The 19,146-nt window shown below is 39.6% G+C and overlaps 1 protein-coding gene across 1 annotated transcript in view; it reads left to right on the top strand.

Moving 5' to 3' along the window:
• The window catches only part of LOC107687459 (vacuolar protein sorting-associated protein 13D-like), a 53,301-nt gene that overhangs the window by 7,064 nt on the left and 27,091 nt on the right, over positions 1 to 19,146 (top strand). The window contains exons 14-46 of the mRNA XM_016484817.1: positions 76 to 206; positions 330 to 396; positions 497 to 676; positions 767 to 897; positions 984 to 1,116; positions 1,216 to 3,468; positions 3,578 to 3,726; positions 3,815 to 4,897; positions 5,062 to 5,152; positions 5,246 to 5,372; positions 5,471 to 5,651; positions 6,866 to 7,090; positions 8,165 to 8,315; positions 8,527 to 8,740; positions 8,850 to 9,021; positions 9,395 to 9,510; positions 9,590 to 9,802; positions 9,886 to 10,157; positions 10,515 to 10,648; positions 10,767 to 10,922; positions 11,000 to 11,183; positions 11,669 to 11,743; positions 11,873 to 12,070; positions 12,157 to 12,246; positions 12,991 to 13,131; positions 13,256 to 13,381; positions 15,867 to 15,941; positions 16,392 to 16,497; positions 16,589 to 16,741; positions 17,856 to 17,991; positions 18,257 to 18,304; positions 18,378 to 18,528; positions 18,608 to 18,824. Coding sequence (XP_016340303.1) covers positions 76 to 206; positions 330 to 396; positions 497 to 676; positions 767 to 897; positions 984 to 1,116; positions 1,216 to 3,468; positions 3,578 to 3,726; positions 3,815 to 4,897; positions 5,062 to 5,152; positions 5,246 to 5,372; positions 5,471 to 5,651; positions 6,866 to 7,090; positions 8,165 to 8,315; positions 8,527 to 8,740; positions 8,850 to 9,021; positions 9,395 to 9,510; positions 9,590 to 9,802; positions 9,886 to 10,157; positions 10,515 to 10,648; positions 10,767 to 10,922; positions 11,000 to 11,183; positions 11,669 to 11,743; positions 11,873 to 12,070; positions 12,157 to 12,246; positions 12,991 to 13,131; positions 13,256 to 13,381; positions 15,867 to 15,941; positions 16,392 to 16,497; positions 16,589 to 16,741; positions 17,856 to 17,991; positions 18,257 to 18,304; positions 18,378 to 18,528; positions 18,608 to 18,824 — 7,879 coding nt within the window. The remainder of the gene's footprint in view (positions 1 to 75; positions 207 to 329; positions 397 to 496; positions 677 to 766; positions 898 to 983; positions 1,117 to 1,215; positions 3,469 to 3,577; positions 3,727 to 3,814; positions 4,898 to 5,061; positions 5,153 to 5,245; positions 5,373 to 5,470; positions 5,652 to 6,865; positions 7,091 to 8,164; positions 8,316 to 8,526; positions 8,741 to 8,849; positions 9,022 to 9,394; positions 9,511 to 9,589; positions 9,803 to 9,885; positions 10,158 to 10,514; positions 10,649 to 10,766; positions 10,923 to 10,999; positions 11,184 to 11,668; positions 11,744 to 11,872; positions 12,071 to 12,156; positions 12,247 to 12,990; positions 13,132 to 13,255; positions 13,382 to 15,866; positions 15,942 to 16,391; positions 16,498 to 16,588; positions 16,742 to 17,855; positions 17,992 to 18,256; positions 18,305 to 18,377; positions 18,529 to 18,607; positions 18,825 to 19,146) is intronic.

Raw genomic sequence — 19,146 nt, 5'->3', positions numbered from 1 at the left:
ATTATAGCAAAAAAAGTCTCAATGGCTTAGAATCAATTTTGAATGTTGATTTATGTTTTTAACTTTGCTTTACAGGTGTGAAGATCAGAGTTGAGTCTCTTCCTCGCTCAGAGTCTTCATTACTCTCAGTGAAACTTGGTGGGCTGTTTCTCCGTGATCTCACTACCCAGGGCTCCATCTTTCCTGTCCTTGTTTCACCAAAACCAGTTCGTTTTTTCTCATATTTAAAGTTACTTGTTGCTATAGAACAGTCATCTGCATGTGTTGAAAATATCTGTTACAGAAATAACTGTAATAATAGATTTCATATAAATTTTCTACATTTTAAGGACAAGGTTACTGTTGCTATCAGTCAACCTTTTGAGCAGACTAACTGCACAGAAATGAGCGATCTATGTGAGTAATAAATTAAAAACATATATCTGTTGTATGAAAATATACACAAATAAATGTCTATGAAGGCTGATTAAGAACTTCTTATTTTGTCTTTTTTCAGCGTCTGATGTGGAATCATCAGCCCCTCCTGTCTTTGAGATGATTTATGAACGTAATCCAATAAGGAGCAAATTTGAGAGGAGACTGGAGGTCAATACCAGACCTCTCAATATCATTTATAACCCTCAGGCTATCAAGAAAGTGGCTGAGTTTTTCTACAAAGGAAGGGTCCACACCTCAGGTGCACATTGAGGATAAGCATCCGTCTTAAATTATTTTGAATTGGTTTTGTGAAATATCAGTACATTATGTTTTATATGACATTTTCCAGGATTCGGATATCAGTCTGAGTTAGAGCTGAGAGTGGCTGAAGCAGCCAGGAGGCAATACAACAAGCTCAAGATGCAAACCAAGGCAGAAATCAGACAAACCATTGATCATCTGCTAGTTGGAGAGTTCATTGTAAGAGAGGACTTTATTTAATTGCTATCAGTTACAGTTTCAATTAGATATTTAGTTATAATTCTGTTATGGTTTTCCTTTCACAGGAGAACAGTAAGCATTGGACTATGAAATTAGATATATGTGCCCCTCAAGTCATCTTCCCAGATGATTTTCAGTCTGAAGACCCCATGCTAGTTGTGGTAGACCTTGGGCGTATTCTTCTTACTAATTCCCAAGGTAACTGGTTCAAATCAAATTTTCTGCTGTAGCCTTTCCATACATTCTGAATTTATTGCAGTTGATGGCAACTTGTGACAGTTTTATTTGTCCTCACAGAAGATCATAAAACAAATCTTAAGACCTCTCTGACAGACGGAGAAAGTGATGAAGAATTCCAGACACCATTAGCAACACCTCCTGGGACTCCGCCTCTAGAGAAAGAAGTGGATGTCAAAGGTCAGGAGAGGCCCTGTGATATTACCAACCTTAAGTCACCAGAAGGTGCCCAAATAGTCAGCAAGAACCTATATGAGAAGTACTCCTTATCTTTCAAAGACCTCCAGATCATGGTTGGTCACTATAAAGACAACTGGAAGCATCTGCAGGACAGTGAAGTGGGCCCCACTCATGTGGTGGAGAAATTCAATGTGCTACTACAGCTAGAGCAAAGACTGCGATACACATCAGACCCTCAGTTTCCAGGGGCTGTTCTCTCAGGAACACTACCAGACCTCAAAGTGCACATCAACCTGGAGAAGATGACTGCCCTGAGAAGCTGCCTGGCTAGACTTGGTAATTCAGGGGCAGATGGAGATGACAAACAGGGGGAGAACCTCAAATCCCCTGACCCTCTTATACTTCGTCATGAGAAGATCTTTCAGAGGGAAGATAGTGATTGGAAGCTCCAGAGTTCTGATAAAAATCTTACCAAGAGTGTGATGACACTTGAGCAACATACTCGAGAGGTGCTTGTGGAATCTAGACTTCTCCTTGTAGAGTTTAGAATCAATTACATGCAACTTGGCATTGAAAGTGGAGGCCAGTATATTTCTGTTCTGAAAGTATTTGGAACAAATGCACATTTTGTAAAGCGACCTTATGATGCTATGGTTTCCCTCACAGTCCATGGGCTCTACCTTGTAGATACATTGCAGACGTATGGCTCTGACTTTGATCTTCTTGTTGCATCTCATAAACACCTAAGTTTTGATGTACCTACTGGAAGTCTGCGAGAGAGCCAGCCCACATCACCTGTCTCACCAGACGGTAAATCTCCAGAACTGCCAGGTTTGTACAGGGACTCCTCAGGTCTTGATTTTGACAAGGCATCTCCACGGGGCTCTCCCCTGAGAGACCAGGAGGTACTCATTAAGTTGGAATACCAGTTTGTCAGCTCAGACTGCCCCTCTATGAACTTGGACAGCTCTCTTCAGGTCACCTCCATGCAGGTCAACAACCTCAATATCATCCTTAACCCTGAAACAATGGTAGAGCTTTTAAAATTCCTTCAGCAGTCTTTCCCCAAAGATGAAAACTCTCCAACACAACAGCTAGCACCACTGCCTAATGGAGAAGAGAATGAGGAGACCTATCAGTCCACTTATGTCCAGAATAAGGAGTTAACTGTTGAAATTCACAGGTTAAACTTGCTGCTTTTGCGAACTGTTACCACCGGGACTGTTTTGGGAGGTGAGAAAAAAGGCATGAAAATTGCTATGGCCAGTATAAATGGGACAAAAGTCAATGTTTCAATGGGAAGTCGATTGGATGTCAATGGTTCTCTAGGATGCATTCAGCTCGTAGACTTGACTCAGGAAGGTGGCAGAAATCAGTTTGTGGTCAGTATTGGAAGTGTAGAAGACAGCTCCTCCACAGATGGTGTGGCATTCTTTTCTATTGCTGGCATGGCACCCTCTGAAGCTTTGAGTTTCCGCTTTATGGAAAAATCTCAGGGAGAATGCTCCCTCCAACTTCAGATGGCATCTTTACACTATAACCACTCAGCAAAGTTCCTGAAAGAACTCAGTTTATCAGCAAATGAAGTAGAGGACAACTTCCGGTCTATGCTGAAGACTGCAGCTACAAAGGTCTCTACTGTATTGGCAACAAAAACAGCAGAGTACAGTGGTATGGTATCTCTCTTTGAGAGCCCATACAGAAGATCTAGGAGGCAGAGTCAGTGTAACTGGACACTTGACCCTTTTGAGGAAGATGATTTCTGTGTCCCTGAAAAGGAACCAGGCTTGGATTCTTTTCTGGTCAAGCTGACTCTAGATGTCAGTATAGAATCCCCAGTGGTGTCTATTCCTAGAAAACCTGGTCACCCTGAACTGCTTGTTGGACATTTAGGGAGCATACGAATTCAAAACTTTCTTACAGGGCATGACTCAGAAGGGGAGAAACTGCAGGTTGAAATAAAAGATATAAGACTCTATTCAGTCAACACAAGCAACTTGGTTTTAAGAAAAGGAGCACGACTTAACAGCAGCTCCACATCTGGACCCTCACCTTCTCATGGTGGCAACATTAATCTGAATGAGCCACAATTTACAAGACATGACTTCTTTGAGTACTTAAGCCGAGGAAAAGGTAAGTTGTCAATAAAATTTGGGGAATTCATGAAGCTTTCCCCCCTTTATATTTAAGTCCTGTCAAGGCAATTTTTGAACATCTCCATCTCTATGTCTTCTTCTTTCAGCATTTCATATTCTAAAAGATGCCACCATCCAGCTCACTATTGAGAAAGTCCCTGTTGATGAAAACTTACACTTTACCTTTTCATGTGAAGAACCTTACCAGAGCACTGGGCTAATGAAAGTGGAAGGCAGATTTGTTAATGCCATCCAGGTAAATCACTACAAAAATGCATAACATAAAAGTTGTCTCTTTATCATATATATGTTCCTGATTTTTAAATTGTCATATTTTCTGTCAGGTGTGTCTGTGCAAGTCTGTGTATGAGCAGGTCCTTCAGACTCTCGATAATCTCTCCTTCATCGAAGATCAGAGAGTTACGCCCAGTCAGCCCCCCACACCACCACCTCCCACGCCTTCCTCCACTAAACCACATCGCTTCCCTGATCTGCAAGGTGGAGTCTTTGCCCGTGACCCTCCTCATGTTGGCCTATCTTACTCATCCTTGTCGTCATCCCTTTCAGCAACACTTCCGCTGCAAAACGAGAGCCCCCCTCTACGGCCTCCCTCTTTTACCCAAGTGAGGGCCATCTTTCGGGTCACTGAGCTGCAAGTGCAGTTGAGCGGAGACCTTAGCCAAGGATGCCAAGGGTTGGTCAGTCTGCGCTTTCAAGACCTGGTGGGAGACTTCACCAAAGATCATCCCCATTCAGTCTCCATCCAACTAGCCCTTCACTCCTTGTTAATGGAAGATATGCTAGAGTCAAACCCTGAATCAAAGTACAAACACCTCATGGTGTCCAGAGGTGCTCCAAAGCCCTCCACCTTCAGTCCAAAGGAATACCTGTCACAATCTTGCCCAACAACGTCCAATGTTCTGTACCCAGAAATGCCTCGTTCTCTTCCAGCACAATTTGAAGAGGCACAGAATGTTTTCCAGTTCTATCAGAGGCACCCCAGTACACCATCTGCACCCAGTCGGAAGAGCAAAGAGGATGCAGAGTGCCCCAGCACCCCTCCTCCATCCCCATCCCGCCAAACTCCGTCTCCACACCCACGACCAGACTTTGATGATACTTTGGTACATATCAACATGCTAATGGTTGATAGGCGGCACCCAGAGTTTAAGACACGATATGGCAGCATCAGCCGTAGTGTAGATGTGGACTTCAACTGCCTGGATATTCTCATCACACTGCAAACATGGGTCATGATTCTAGACTTCTTTGGCATCGGCTCTACTGCTAATAACCATGCTGTGAAAGTGCCTTCCACCACACCTCAGCCTATACCTGAACACTCATTGGAAAATAGTACCCTCAATGATCTGGGAGATTTGTATACAGAGATTGCGGAAAGGGTCAATACAAAGCTAGATTTAAAGGTACAGTAGAAATAATGCAAGAAATAATAATTAATATTATAATAATTATTATACCAATTAATGTTTTAAAAATATATTTAATAAACAACATGTTTTCTTACATTTAAAAAAAATAATGGACAGTATAAACTTTAAAGAAAATGACGTGTGTACTTTCTCCACAGGTTCACTCTTTATCACTGGTACTGAGGAAGAAGTCCAACGAGCTTGCTAAAGCTAGTGTCTCTAAACTGTTTACGCATATGGAAATGATTGGTGTGTATAATTATAATGAAATATGTTTAAATGAGAAAAAAAAGGCTTTTTCTGAAAATCGTTGTTTGCTGAATTTATGTGTTACACTTTTAGATGGAAATCTGGCATTGCAAGGAAGTCTGGGAAGTTTGTCATTGAGTGATTTGACACCCCATGGGGATCTATACAGAGAGCGATTCACAACACATGGTGGAGAGGCCCTTGTCTATGACATACACAAGTATTTTCTTCCTTTTTTCTGTAATTTAATTAATGCATATATTACATATAAGTCCATATTTTTTGTGTCCATGATTTAGTTTTGACATCTATCTCCAGGTATGGTGAACCTGACCCCTATTTGCAGCGGGAATATGATATGAAGGTGTCTCTTCAGATGGCCTCAGTACAGTATGTCCATACCCAGCGCTTCCAGGCTGAGGTGGTGGCCTTCATCCAACACTTCACACAGCTACAGGATGTCATCGGCAGGCAGAGAGCAGCCGTTGAGGGTCAGGCTGTAAGGGCCCATTTTAATTATGTTTGTTCAATGGTAACCTTAGGACAGAATAAATTGAAATGTTGAGATAACATCCTTAAATTTTTATTTGGCCCATCCTTGTGTCTGCTTTGTACAACCTAGTGTATATGATGCATGTATCCCAGGGAAAACAGACCAGCTACTGCTGCTCAGATAACCATTTGGGTGATCAGCTGGCTGTCCTCAATCCTTCCCTACAGAGACAAAATAGTTATACAAGTTGTTGTCAACACCCATTTCCTTCAAACTGGAGACATTGGTGATGAGCCTGGACACTGAACTGTCTGTCCTGACTCTTAATCCCCTCTTACAAACTACAGGCTAGAAATCAGCAGTTACCCATTAGGACATTCTCGTGTCTTGCTCTCAGTCCTTTGTCCCTTGTACACATTGCATTAGCAAAGTACTAATGTTTGCGTCTATTTCACAGGTTTTTGTTGATTTGATTTATTAATCTTACAGTCAATGTTATCTTGCAAATGGGTTGGTTTTCTTTGAGTTTTGAAATGCCCAAGTCTGTTGGTCAAATGAGAATTTTGTTGCTTTCACAGATAATGGTTTTGTTCTGGGTTTGTCAGATAACAGGGTCATCGTGCATTCTTGTTCTAGCTAATAAAAATGTTGAACTTTTTTTAAACAGTTAGTGCCATGCTAAGATGTTAGCATGCTAACTGAAAACAAGTTTCATTTGACCATTTTAGCTTTGATAATTTAATGTTATGTGTAATTTAAAAGACATTAACGTATATTCATGATTATATGCGTTATGCTTAGGTAGTATGCTAAGCTCATCTTACTAACCAAAGGCTAAATACAAAGAAATGGAAGTGTTAAATTTGAGCATTGTTATATTGGTAATATAATGTGACACATAATTTAGAATACATTAATTCTCATATTTAATGATTAACCACACACTATTCTATTTTGTAGCGCAATCCAGAAGTGAACTGATGTCTTATTTAAAATCACAATCAAATGAACGACTTTGTCCTGAGTCTGTCTAAACATGAAGAACAAAAAATATAACATGTTATGTTCTATACCGTCATGTAATCGCTCTAAATTAGCTTAACATTTAAAAATAGATGACTTTATTTGGACGTGTAGTGAGATGTCATTTAATTCTAGGCAGTCATGGCATTGTAGTGACCTTTAAAGGGGATTGTTTTAATTCACTTTCTACCCTACAGGTGCGTGAGCACCCACAGCGAGCTGCTCGTGTACTGCTGGACATTGAGGCAGGTGCTCCCGTCCTCTTGATCCCAGAGAGCTCCCGCTCTAAACGCCTAATAGTGGCCAACCTGGGCCAACTCCGAGTGCGTAACCGCTTCCTGCCTGCTGGCGCTCATGGCACCTTCTCTCTCAGAGATAAGGTAGAGAAACTTACAATGGCACATACCTTTTTCCCTTCTCTGGTGAGTCCTGCCATAACCACATACACACTACACCACCATACTGAACCTGTGGGATGCATTTAAGGAGCATTTTACTGTCAGATTGCTGCAATCTGAGAATGATTTCATAATGTGAAAAGACTTGAGGGAAAAACATTGTGGGTTGATAGCTTAAATTGAATTTCTCAAACAAGCATTGAGGAAAGTGCTTCATGGCTGTAGACCCATTCTTTACTCTGCATGGTTAAGGTCACAGTTTTTCAGTAGAAAAATTATGTTAGTATGGATGGATTCAACTTTAATTTAATCCCTGTGTGGTTGTCTACAGTTTGTGTGAATATGAGACCCAAATGAACTATAACAGTTTATGAACATTAACATTCATCTTACATTTGTGTTTGAAGAATTTTATTTTGCATGCTAATTCATACAAGGATCCCTCACATTATAAGGTATCAGAGAATGCTAATCTGGTGTGTGTTTCTTATTCGGTAATATGATGGTGTCCCTTCTGTCTTTGCTTTTTTCATGACTTATACAAAGAGTTTCACATCGAGTAAATTCCAGCTGAATTTCCAATTCAATCAAATTTAATGTAATTTTCACCCAAAAATGACAAGTATGTCATTATTTACTTGCTCTTATGACGTTCTTATACTGTATGCTGTTTTGTTTTTTTGTTTTTTTTGCATTTGTATGGCAAAGATCTATGTAAACATAATTTAAACCATTATTTAAAACATCTTTTTATGGTGTTGGAGTGACATGAAGTAAATAATGAATTTTCATTTCTGGGTGAATTATACCTTTATTTTATATTAAAATTGAGCCATGCATGTCTTTGAAGATTAGTGAAGTATTTGTGAATTGAAAGTAATTATCCTATGTGAGTAAAATATGGTGAAGCCAGCACTGTTTTCTATATCAGTATTTCAGCTGCAGTGCGCACTGAACTAAGCTCACACTTTTGTTAGTATCTTTTAAATCTCAATATTTTAAGATCATACAATCTTATTTCCAATTAAATTTAAATTAAAAAAAATAATAATTATATCTCTATTTGGATGTTTATTAACATAATAATCATTCCTGAAGGATCGAGTGAAGGATGCCCAGTCTGCCTCTGATGATGGGAAGACTAGTGATAAAAAGTCTTCAAGTTCCAGCACAACTTCTGGATTTACCCTGGGCAGACCCCAGCCTGGCCTGGGATCTATCCCAGAAGCAGATGTGCCATCGAGTCCAGGTCAGCACCCAGAATCTGAGATGCACTTTATTGTGGGAAACAAATAGGGTGCAACTGATCTCAAAGCAGATTAGCAAAACCAAAGTGTTGTAATCTTGAAGTTAACCCTAACCTCAATGCTAAAATAATTTTTACTGGTGGACTCATTCTTTGGATCCTTCTGTATGTTTGTATGTGCTCTTGTGGTAAGTGACATGTCCTTGTGTTACAGAAGACCATGTGTGTCTGCTGGACTGTATAGCTCTGGATCTTCAGGAGATGGACATATTTGCAGCAAAGCGGTTGCCCTGTGAGCTATGGGACAATGTTGGAAAGCATCTGGAAACAGACTTGGTCTTCCCATCCTACTCAGTGCGTAGGAGTGGAGAGAGGCTGCTAAAGGAGCACTGCCATCTAAAGCTGAAAGTGGAGCGCAACCTTGACAAGTCAGTCATTTGTCCTTATGTAGCCTAAGCTTTCCTAACTTATTCGAACATACTCCCAGTTTCATTTGTCTTTGTTTTTAACATGTTTTTCATTTATGCCTTGTCTCAGGGAACTAAGTCATGCTGTCCCGGACATGTCCATCCACGGCAGCCTGTCTTCTGTCCACTGTTCCTTAGACCTGGAGAGGTATCAGCTGATCCGTGGACTCTTGGAGCACAACCTGGGAGAGCCTGTGGAGGAGTTCCTCAGACCTTACAATCTCCAAGACCCCAGCACCTATGTAAGCTTATAACAGTAGCTTTGCTGATACTCTTTTTGAAATGGGAACACTTTTGTGGTTCACAATTATAACAGGCATTTGTTTATCATGTGATTTTTAGCTGGACAAAATTGCCACTATTTAAAAAAAAAATTACTCTTAATTGAAAAACATATTGCTGACCACTGATATAAATGATGAAGAATGGCTTATTTGTTTATATTTAAAAAAAAAAGTAATTTGCAGGCTTTGCATGCCTGTCACAATGTAAAAATGTGTCATTGTAAATATAACAGGCATAAAGGCAAAAGCCCCAAAATAAAATAATCTCAAAAGAAGATTTACAGGCTTTGCATGCTATTCACAATGTATTAATAAAAGTGTCATCATGCAGACTGTGTTAAGTGGCGATGTGTACACATCCCTGTCTCTTCTGGTGGACATGAAGGATGTCAGTCTGGAGTTACTGGACAACCCTAAATCCACAGGTCATAGCCACTCATTGGCCAGGTACTTCTATGTTCAAAATGTTCTTTGCACTTTCTTATAGACCATAGGGATAACTGATTTTCTTTTTCACTCCTAAAAGGTTTGACTTTATGAAATCAAAGCTCCTGTTCGAGAGTTTCTCTAATAGCTCCAAGTCTGTGAATCTGGTGTCTCATTCACTCCTGGCACATGACACGCGATTCACTGGGAGCAGTGGACCCACAGAAGGGAAACACAATGTGTTCGATTGCATTCTGCAGCCATCCAGGACTGGCACCAACCGAGCCTCACTGCAGCTGGAGCTACACTACAGGTCTGGGGCTGCTACTGAAAGTACATTTAAATGCATCTAAAGAGTAAATGCTTGTTCTACTGTATATTCTCCCTGTCTCACAGATCTACGCGGGACTCCTCATGCTTCACTGTGGTTTTAAACAATCTGCGAGTTTTCCTCATTTTTGATTGGCTACAGCTGGTGAGGGACTTTCTGCACATACCTGCAGAAAAAGGAACAGCGCCTACCCACCAGTGCTGGCCTAGTGGCAGCAGTGACCAAGGCAGCACAGGGGCCGTCGTGCCCAAAACAGTCAAGAGTGGTGTGGTCACTAAGCGATCCACTGTGCCAGTCACTCAAGATAAATACCTGGAGGTCAAAATCAATGTGACAGGTAACATCTTAACAATATTGTGTTACTTTCTAACACAATGTCCCAACATTTTTGGACACGTAAATCACAAAATTGTGATGTATTAATTTCACTGCATTAGAGCAGGGATTTCCAACTTTTGATGGCAATTAAAAATTTGAGGCCCCCAAATTTGCTTGTGAGGGACTTTAAAAGACGATATCTCCGTTTGCATTGAACTTTCAGCTACGTAACTTTGCAGATATTGTTTATGCTCAAACAGCAACATTACACACTAACTAAGTTAAATAAGTGAAATCGCAATCAACCACCCCTTTAAAATAATCCTGTAATGGCAATTTATATGAAAATGCACTGTCTAATTCTTTTTTCCTTCAGGGACAGAGTTTGTGGTCGTTGAAGATGCTTCATGTTTGGATACCAATGCTATCATTCTGAAAGGCACTACTGTGCTCACATACAAGCCTCGACTTCTGGACAGGCCTTTCTCTGGCAGCTTATCAGGCATTGAGGTAATGCCCTGGACATCTATGATTTTACAATATCCATGACACAAAAGAAAGCATTGTTTTGATTGGTTTGATGGTCAGATTTAATTTTTTTTTAATCTTTTGTTTCTCCCCTGCTTAGGTATTCTCCTGTCGACTGGGGAGCGAACAGGAAACAGCTTTGTCTATCATTGATCCTGTCAATGTACAAATGGAGCTCTGTGGGAGCCCAACGTACCAGAGCAGTTCAGGACTCCTCGATGCCTTCAACATAGAGGACTTTCCACCTCTCTTGGAGGTCAGTATTGAGTTAAATTGAACCACAGGTCAGGATGAACTATAGGTGCACAATTTTAAATTTAGTTTCCCCCACAGATCCAGTTTCCAGCTCTAGACATCCGTCTTTCCTACAATGATGTGCAGCTTTTCCTGGCAATAGCTAAGTCCATTCCGACCACAGGATCTGCCACTGAAGCTGAGAGTACAGCGTCCACTGCCAGCACAGACACCCCATCCAAATCAAAGGACAGCTTCAGGCTCAAGACAGAGGCTTTACTGGGTTTGTTAACATATATATATATACAGGTGCATCTCAATAAATTAGAATGTCGTGCAAAGACTTAAACTACTTCAGTCTGTGTGCATTGAATTTATTTAATACACAAGTTTCACAATTTGAGTTGAATTACTGAAATAAATTAACTTTTCCATGACATTCTAATTTATTGAGATGCACCTGTATATGTATAGTTTCTATTTGAATATCTTAAAGAGATAGTTCACCCAGAAATGAAAATACAGTCAAATGATAACCTTGTTGTGAAAACAGAAATTGAATTTACTGTTTATTTCTTATATATTATCATATATAAGTGATTATTTACTGAAAATATTGACATCCACTATAAAGAAGTGGCAATGTCCAAAGCATGAACACTGATTTGATCTGTGAAGATTTGTTTTGGGTGAACTATCCCTTTAACTAAATATGTGAAATCATTAGAAAACAGCTTTGCTGAAGTTTCTTAAAATATTTCATTTTAGAAGGTCAGTTTAAACAGTTACAGGATCTTGGGTTCAGAAGGGAAGACTGCAGACGGGCACTCATTCACTGTAAAGGTACACCAGTGCAATTGTCTACCAAAATCACAGAAAACACATGTGGGAATTGTGTGATTGATTGTCTGTGTGTGTCTGTGTGTGTGTGTGTGTGTGTGTGTGTGTGTGTGTGCGTGTGTTGAATTACAGGTCAGTTGGACCAAGCTGCCACATGGTTGTGGGAGAACGCAGAGAGCATGTCCGGCCGATGCCGAACAGACTCAGACTCCAGCAGCCACTCTGCTCCTCCCCTATCTGGAGTGGAAGTGAAGGCCGAGAGCGTGTGTATCTGCTTCATCGATGACTGCCTAGACTGTGACGTCCCTCTGGCAGAGCTCACCTTCTCACGTGAGGATGACTGCATACTGTGATACTCCATATGTCTATAATATACTGTAGACAGGTTCTGTAGAAGCTTTTCTCCTCTGTCGCAGGTCTTTATGTTCTCCAGAGGATTGGGTCTATGCAGGAAGGCAAGGCTAGTTTCACTCTGTCTGGAGATTATTACAACAGAGAATTTTCAGGTGAGATCTCAGTATTATGGAGAAGGGCAATAAATAGAACAAAATAAAAAATAATAAAGACTGCAAGTGACGTCGCTAGCGGAAGTGCAAGTGTCTGAGAGTGCAAGCCTGAGAATGCACGTCTGAGAGTGCAAGCGCCAGCTGCAGCCAGACCCTTTTGGTATTATGTGCCACCCTGGATCTCAGTACCTTCTCAAAAGTTAGTCATTCCTTTCTACAGTTCAAATAACATTTATCTTGCTAGTTTAGAGTCATTTTATAGGGCTATCTCATTTTGAAGTATGGAGTTTGAATTCAAAAATCTGAGATATTGAAAGTCTGGGATTCCAAAGCTAATTTATACCTGGAAAGTGGGATGCACTGTTGTTCAAATTCTGCCTAATACTTATTTTATACGATAGCTGATATTGATACATAATATTAAAATTGAATAGTATTTTGTCTAAATAAAAAATTATATTGTTATATAAGCTGTATTATGCACCCCTAACTGGAAAAAGCTATAAGTTGTGAAAAAAAGTAATAATAATGAATAAAAAAAGAAACAAATTGATGTAAAATAAATGATAAATATCAAGAAAATTTTCCATTTGACACATTTACCATTTTCACATTTGAATTCAGACCATATGGGTCATTTTCAAGTATTGAGTTGTGAACTAATTGTGAACTGAGTGTAAACTGTTCACTATGTATTTCTGTGTACATTCATAAGCACACACGTTTGTGTCTGCCGGTCTTTAGGCTGGGAGCCATTCATCGAATCTTGGCCATGTTTCCTGGATTGGCAGCGACAGGCGGCAGGCCGGCTCCATCCTCCACGCCTGAAGATCGGAGTTCGAGCCAAGCAGAGGCTGGATGTCAACATCACCTCTGTCTTACTGGGTACATAGTCTGGGTCAAACACACTCATAGGCCTCCATGCTTTTCTCTAACTGTTTGCTTCCATATTTATGAGTGGTATGTTAATTCTGACACTCTGCTGTGGGCCTGTCGTTCTGACACACAGAGCAGTACAGCACCACCAAGACTTCGTGGTTAGCAGATTACTGCAAGGAAGACGAGCAGTCGCCACAGTCCTCCGCCGCCCTGTCTTGGATGGGATCATCAGTGGACCCCCCCTCCTTTGGCCAGAGTGAGTAGCAGCCGTTTACTTAACCTGCACTTTCTTTCAGATCTTAAAAAAAGAGGAATTGCACTGCAACACTGTGTGTTACAGTGGCTACGTTTACATGCACAATTTTTGGCTCAATCGGACTGAATTCATTCCGATTGATTAATCTGAATGTAGTGTTTACATGAACGCTAAATAAAGTGATCAGGTTGATGTGCGTGTTTATATGTCACAAGCTTCAAATCGGAATCTTTTGACATGAGCACACTGCACAAATATAGAGTTTCTCACTGTTTGCACATAATAGCCACTCTCCTACACGGTTTCTTGTTTTTAACAGCAGAATTAATATTTATCCATTTATCCATACATATAAACCGCTGTGCCGTGCTGCTCATATTTATCACGCAAAAAAATGCCCCTCCCCGCACCCAAAACGGGTTGCCTGTGGATGAGAATCCAAAACAAGGACTGGTGGGAGGTTGTCCTGCTCCACTTCACAGTTGCTGAGTGAAAGGAGAGTTTTATAATGACAGGACACACATTTATATGACACTTTATTCAAAAGGAAGAGCCGCTCGTTCCGTGCGTCATATGTCATTACGCTATTTCTGCGTCTCTGCACATGCGCAGTCCTTTCAGTTTCAGGGTTCAATCCGATCGAGTGTTTACATGCACTCTCAATCGTATTAGAAAAGGAATAAACCACCCCCTTCAATCCGATCAAAATTTCATTCCGATCGAGCTCAATCGGATCGATTAAGGTGTTTACATGAAGGATTTTCAGTCCGATTGAGCCGTCAATCCAATTACAAACGAATTATTTGGTTGCATGTAAACGTAGCCACTGTGTCCTACATTAGAGCTTAATATACCTTATGTATCATTTTTAAATATGAAGTGTGTAATTTTTGCTTCACAAGTGTCAGCATATGTACATTATTGTTATCATTATTTTTAATTATTTTATTTTAAAAGTTTGGGGTCAGTAAGATTTTTTTTAATGTTTTTGAAAGATGTCTCTTTTATTCGCCACAATTGCATTAATTTGATTAATAATACAGTTTTCTTTGATATTCTATAGTATTCTTTGATGAATAGATAGTTCAAACCAACAGCATTTATTTGTAATATAAATATTTTCTTTTTTTTCTTTCTTTTTCTTAAAGTTTATTTATATAGCACAATACAACAACAGTAGTTGACCATTGTGCTGTACAAAAATGGTAAAATCAAAATAATAAAACATAATAAAGCTACACACAATGACATGGTACATACAGAGGAAAAACAAGCTCAGGACAACTCACATATTATACGTCTTTTCTAAAAGATAGGTTTTAAGTTTTACTTTAAACAGAGATTCTGTAGGGATTATCCTAATAGATAAAGGTAGGCTGTTCCATAATTTGGGACCAGCTATGGCAAAAGCCCCATCTCCCTTTCTTTTTAACCATGATCTGGGAACCTTTAACAATTTCTGATTTGATGACCTTAAACATCTAGCAGATATGTTAACAGTAACAAGTTCAGATAAATAAGAAGGTGCCAGAGACAGCTAATGATCCAAACACAATTGTCTTACTCTCGTTTAAGTTTAAGAAGTTTTTAGACATCCGAGCCTTAATGTCTGACAAACAGGCAATTAAAGCACACAGTCCGTCATTTTGCTTGATAGGTGCATATATTTGAGTGTAGTCTGCATAACAATGAAATAATACTCTGTATTTTCTAAACTTTGAGCCCAAAGGGAGCATATATAAAGAAAACAAAATGGGGGCAAGAATAGATCCTTGGGGAACCCTGCAGGTCAAATGTGCTTTGGAGGATAAACATCTGTTTATATAAACAAAAATTTATATTGTTCAAGTAGTATTTGAACCTTTGTAACATAAATGTCCTTACTCTCACTTTTGATCAATTTAATGCATCCTCACCAAATAAAGGTATTAATTTCAATTTTTAAAAAATTACTGACCTCAAACTTTTGAACAGTAGTATAATTGCAAAAATACTGGTTATCAAACAGGGGTCCCAAACACACTCTGTATCTGAGAAATCAACCTAAAAACATTTACTTATAGTTGTTTCTGCATTTTAAGCTAGGATAGAACAAAGCTAAGATGGTAGGATAGTATTTAAACATCAAAACACTTCAGCTTTAGACAAGTTAATATTAATTGTTCAAAGCCGTACATCCATCAAATAAATGTATTTTAACATAAGTCACAGTTTAAATCAGGTTTAGTTACTTTTGAAATCCAGAAAATGGCCGTTAACAACTAATATAAACATAAATCTTAATATCATGTTGAATTAGTGACTAACAATGAGCTGTTTTCAAAGTGCTTTTAGATAAGATCACAGCATATACTATCATGATGTGTGCATCTCATTCTACCCTTCTCTTTAACCGTATGCATCTCCCCTACTCTTCCCACAGCCTCTTAGCATGTCTCTCTCTCTCTCTCGTCTCTTTTCCCTAACCCTTTCTCTCTGCTGTCAGGTCTTCCTCTTGCCTACCTTAGAACTAGAAGCTCTACCAGCTTGACTTGCCTCGAGCAGCAGATTCATGCCCGAGGTACAGTTCATAGATGCGCAGCCAACTTTAGAGAAGTCAGAAGATCGTGTTTGGTGTCATAGATCATAGGACAGCCACGTTCTCCGGGTTCTGTTCCTTTGTTCTAACCCTAACCCCTCATTTACCCCTGTCCCTTAACCCACAACCATATATATTAAACCTGTTTTGTGCTAAATAGTGGTTTATGATCATTTCTTTAAATCATGCTTTCTTATTACAGAGTTAATGAATGTGTCGTGAAATTGTCACTGATGTCATTGATAGCCTTTCCTTTCTATCTCCATTAATCTAAATATGATTTGGGCCATACTTCAGGGAGGCAAATTTCATGTTCATTTCCAGACAAAATGTTTTTAAAGTCAGTATTTGTTGCATAATACCTGATAGCTGGCATTGTCCACAATCTTAATAGAAGCCTGTGGCTGATTTTATATTCATGCCATGTTTCAGTAGATATGAAGCTTTCCAAGAGGAGGCAGCCATTTGTGCCCTATGCCTTACGCAACCGTACTGGCTGCACAATGTGGTTTGCTACTCTCACTACCACACCAACCAGGTCAGAAGAGCGCATATATTATTCCTACAATATTCAACTGTAATAGTTTAATAGTTTGTGAAAATGCATGGTGGTTCTACTGTGTCCACAGAGTGGCGCTGTCTCATAGCAGTAGTGCTGGCTCCATATCTGATGTTCATGGGCCTGGGACCGATGATATGCACATCACCAGCCAGTGGAGAGAGGTGCTGCCAGGGGAGGAGATCCCATTTGAGTTTGAGGCCCGGGAGAAACTGAGACACAGGTAGCAGAAGGTTGTCTGTTTTGCAAATACACTTGGCTTTGAATGTGCTAATGTTTGGCAGCTTTGTCTATCCTTGCATTGTCATACTTTATGTATCCCCAATTGTAAGTCGCTTTGGATAAAAGCGTCTGCAAAATGACTAAATGTAAATGTAAATGTCAAGAGAATGTCTTAATACGATGTAACGTACAGACAATAGCTTCATAACAAACTTTCTGGAGAAAACCTGGCTTTAGTGCCATGCTCAGGGGCAGAGTTATGATAGAAATGGATTGTAACTACAGCGGTTCTCCAACTCTGGAATTGTTCATAGCCTAGAGGTTATGACTTCTTGATCCCAGGCAGGGGTGATGAAGAAGCTAGGAAGTTATAGAGAACATGGTCCTGCTCCATCAACATTTTACCCTTGAGCAAGGCAATCATCCAAGGTTGCCTCACATTTTGTGTACTGTCGTTTTGGATTAACCACGTTAGCCTGTAATTTAGCAGGCAAGATATTCAGGAAAAAAATGTTGAGCTTAAATTGTTTTGATTCATCTGTTGTTTATTGAGTTGTGAAAAGTGGCTGTTTACAACCAGATAGTATTACTTATTTGCTATTATATAGACTCTTTATTAATATATATTAATTTTATATACTGTTTATTCATATTTTAAAAGTTGCTTTTATTTTTATAGTTCAGTTTTCATTTTAATATAGTTTAATTTGTAGTAATTTTGTTATGTGCTTTTTGTTATTTTTGGATTTTTTAAAATAGTTTACAAAAAATAGTTTTGATTTATTATTATTTCAATTTTAGTTGAATTTCACTTAGTAATTTTAGATCTTCAACTTAAACTTATTTAGTAAGTTGCCAAGGCAACATTTCAAATTGTTCAAATTTTAGCTATAACAATAATAAAACTGCTACCAGAATGGAGACAAACTTAAAAGGAAGGTTTCTTAAGAAGTATAGTACCATGTACTGTTGAATTGTTTACAGTATGATGTATTAAAATTCAAAGAAAAACATTTTTTAATTTTCATTTTGATTTATTTGCTGTACAGTTTGTCCTTTAATACCTCATTAATTGTGCTTTTCACCTCTTTGCTGATGATGTGCTCTGACCACAGACACACACATGAGCTGAAACTCCACCAGCTGCTGGTGCGTGTTGTAGGCTGGGAGCAGGTGAAGCCAGTGTCAGTGGACAAGGTTGGAGTGTTCTTCCGCTACGCTGCTCCTGATCGAAACAACCCCTCGAGCACTGTGAGTTTTAATGGGTTGTTATGTAAAGAATGAAGTTTATTCGACATCCATTTGAACCACTAAACTCATTAGTAATTCATAAATGCATTATATTAGCGATTCTCTACATGCATTTTGAAGTCTTTGACTTCTCTCATGGGTCTTAGAAATGAACTTTTTTCTGCTCTGGTATTTCATCATTTGAAATACATGAGATACAAAATCTTTTAGTAGTTCATGAAAAATTAAAATGCTTCATAAAAATGTAATGATATGGCTTTTCTAGGTTGGCAGCCCAATTAGCAGAACCAACATCATACACCCTCATGTATATGTAAGTGTTTGTGTCTCATAACATTACACTAAATTATTCTAGAGTGTGTACACAGTCTGTAATCTCTGTTCAGTTCTCAGCTTTGCCGCCTGTTCGAGTGGTTTTCTCTATCACTATGGAGGGCAGTGCACGTAAGGTCATTACAGTGCAGTCAGCACTCACAGTGAAGAATCGCCTTGAGGTTCCCATGGAAGTGCGACTAGACAGTCCTTCGGTGCCGGACAGTAAGCACACACCTTGTTGTCTATGATTTACCCATGTTTATCAGCTATGAATCTAATTTTAATTGTTTACCTTCTATAGAACCTGTTGTCCTGCCACCCATCCTGCCTGGAGAGGCCTTGGCCATCCCTCTCCATCTGACCTCTTGGAGGCTTCAGGCGAGACCTAAAGGCTTGGGGTTGTTCTTCTGTAAAATGCCCATCCATTGGACCTCTGTGGAGCGGCCTGGTGAGGTCGGCAGCAGTAAGAGAGAGTGCCAGTCAGCAGACTTTGATGAACAACTCAAGCGCAGCTTCAGGTAAAAAAAAATAGGCTGACTGGAGAAAGAAAATACCAAATGAAGAATGAACCTAGAGTTGTAAACACTTTTGTACTTTTTTAGGTTTTGTGTTGTCATTAAAAAAGAGAACTACCCTGATCAGAAGCCTGGCAAAACTGTAGCAGGAGGTACAAAGCAGATCTACCACCAACCAGGTCACACCATCTATCTGCTGCCCACCCTGGTGCTGGCCAACCTTCTTCCCTGTGACCTTAACTACTACATCAAAGGGACCTCAATCAAGGGAACCATGAAACCAGGCAAAGAGGCAGTTCTGCATGCAGCAGACACGTCACAAAAT

Source organism: Sinocyclocheilus anshuiensis, unplaced genomic scaffold, assembly GCF_001515605.1.
Source record: "Sinocyclocheilus anshuiensis isolate Anshui unplaced genomic scaffold, SAMN03320099.WGS_v1.1 scaffold1114, whole genome shotgun sequence".
Classification (NCBI taxonomy): Eukaryota; Metazoa; Chordata; class Actinopteri; order Cypriniformes; family Cyprinidae; genus Sinocyclocheilus; species Sinocyclocheilus anshuiensis.
The sequence above is the reverse complement of the archived record's forward strand: the minus strand, read 5'-3'. Positions and strand labels throughout refer to the sequence as shown.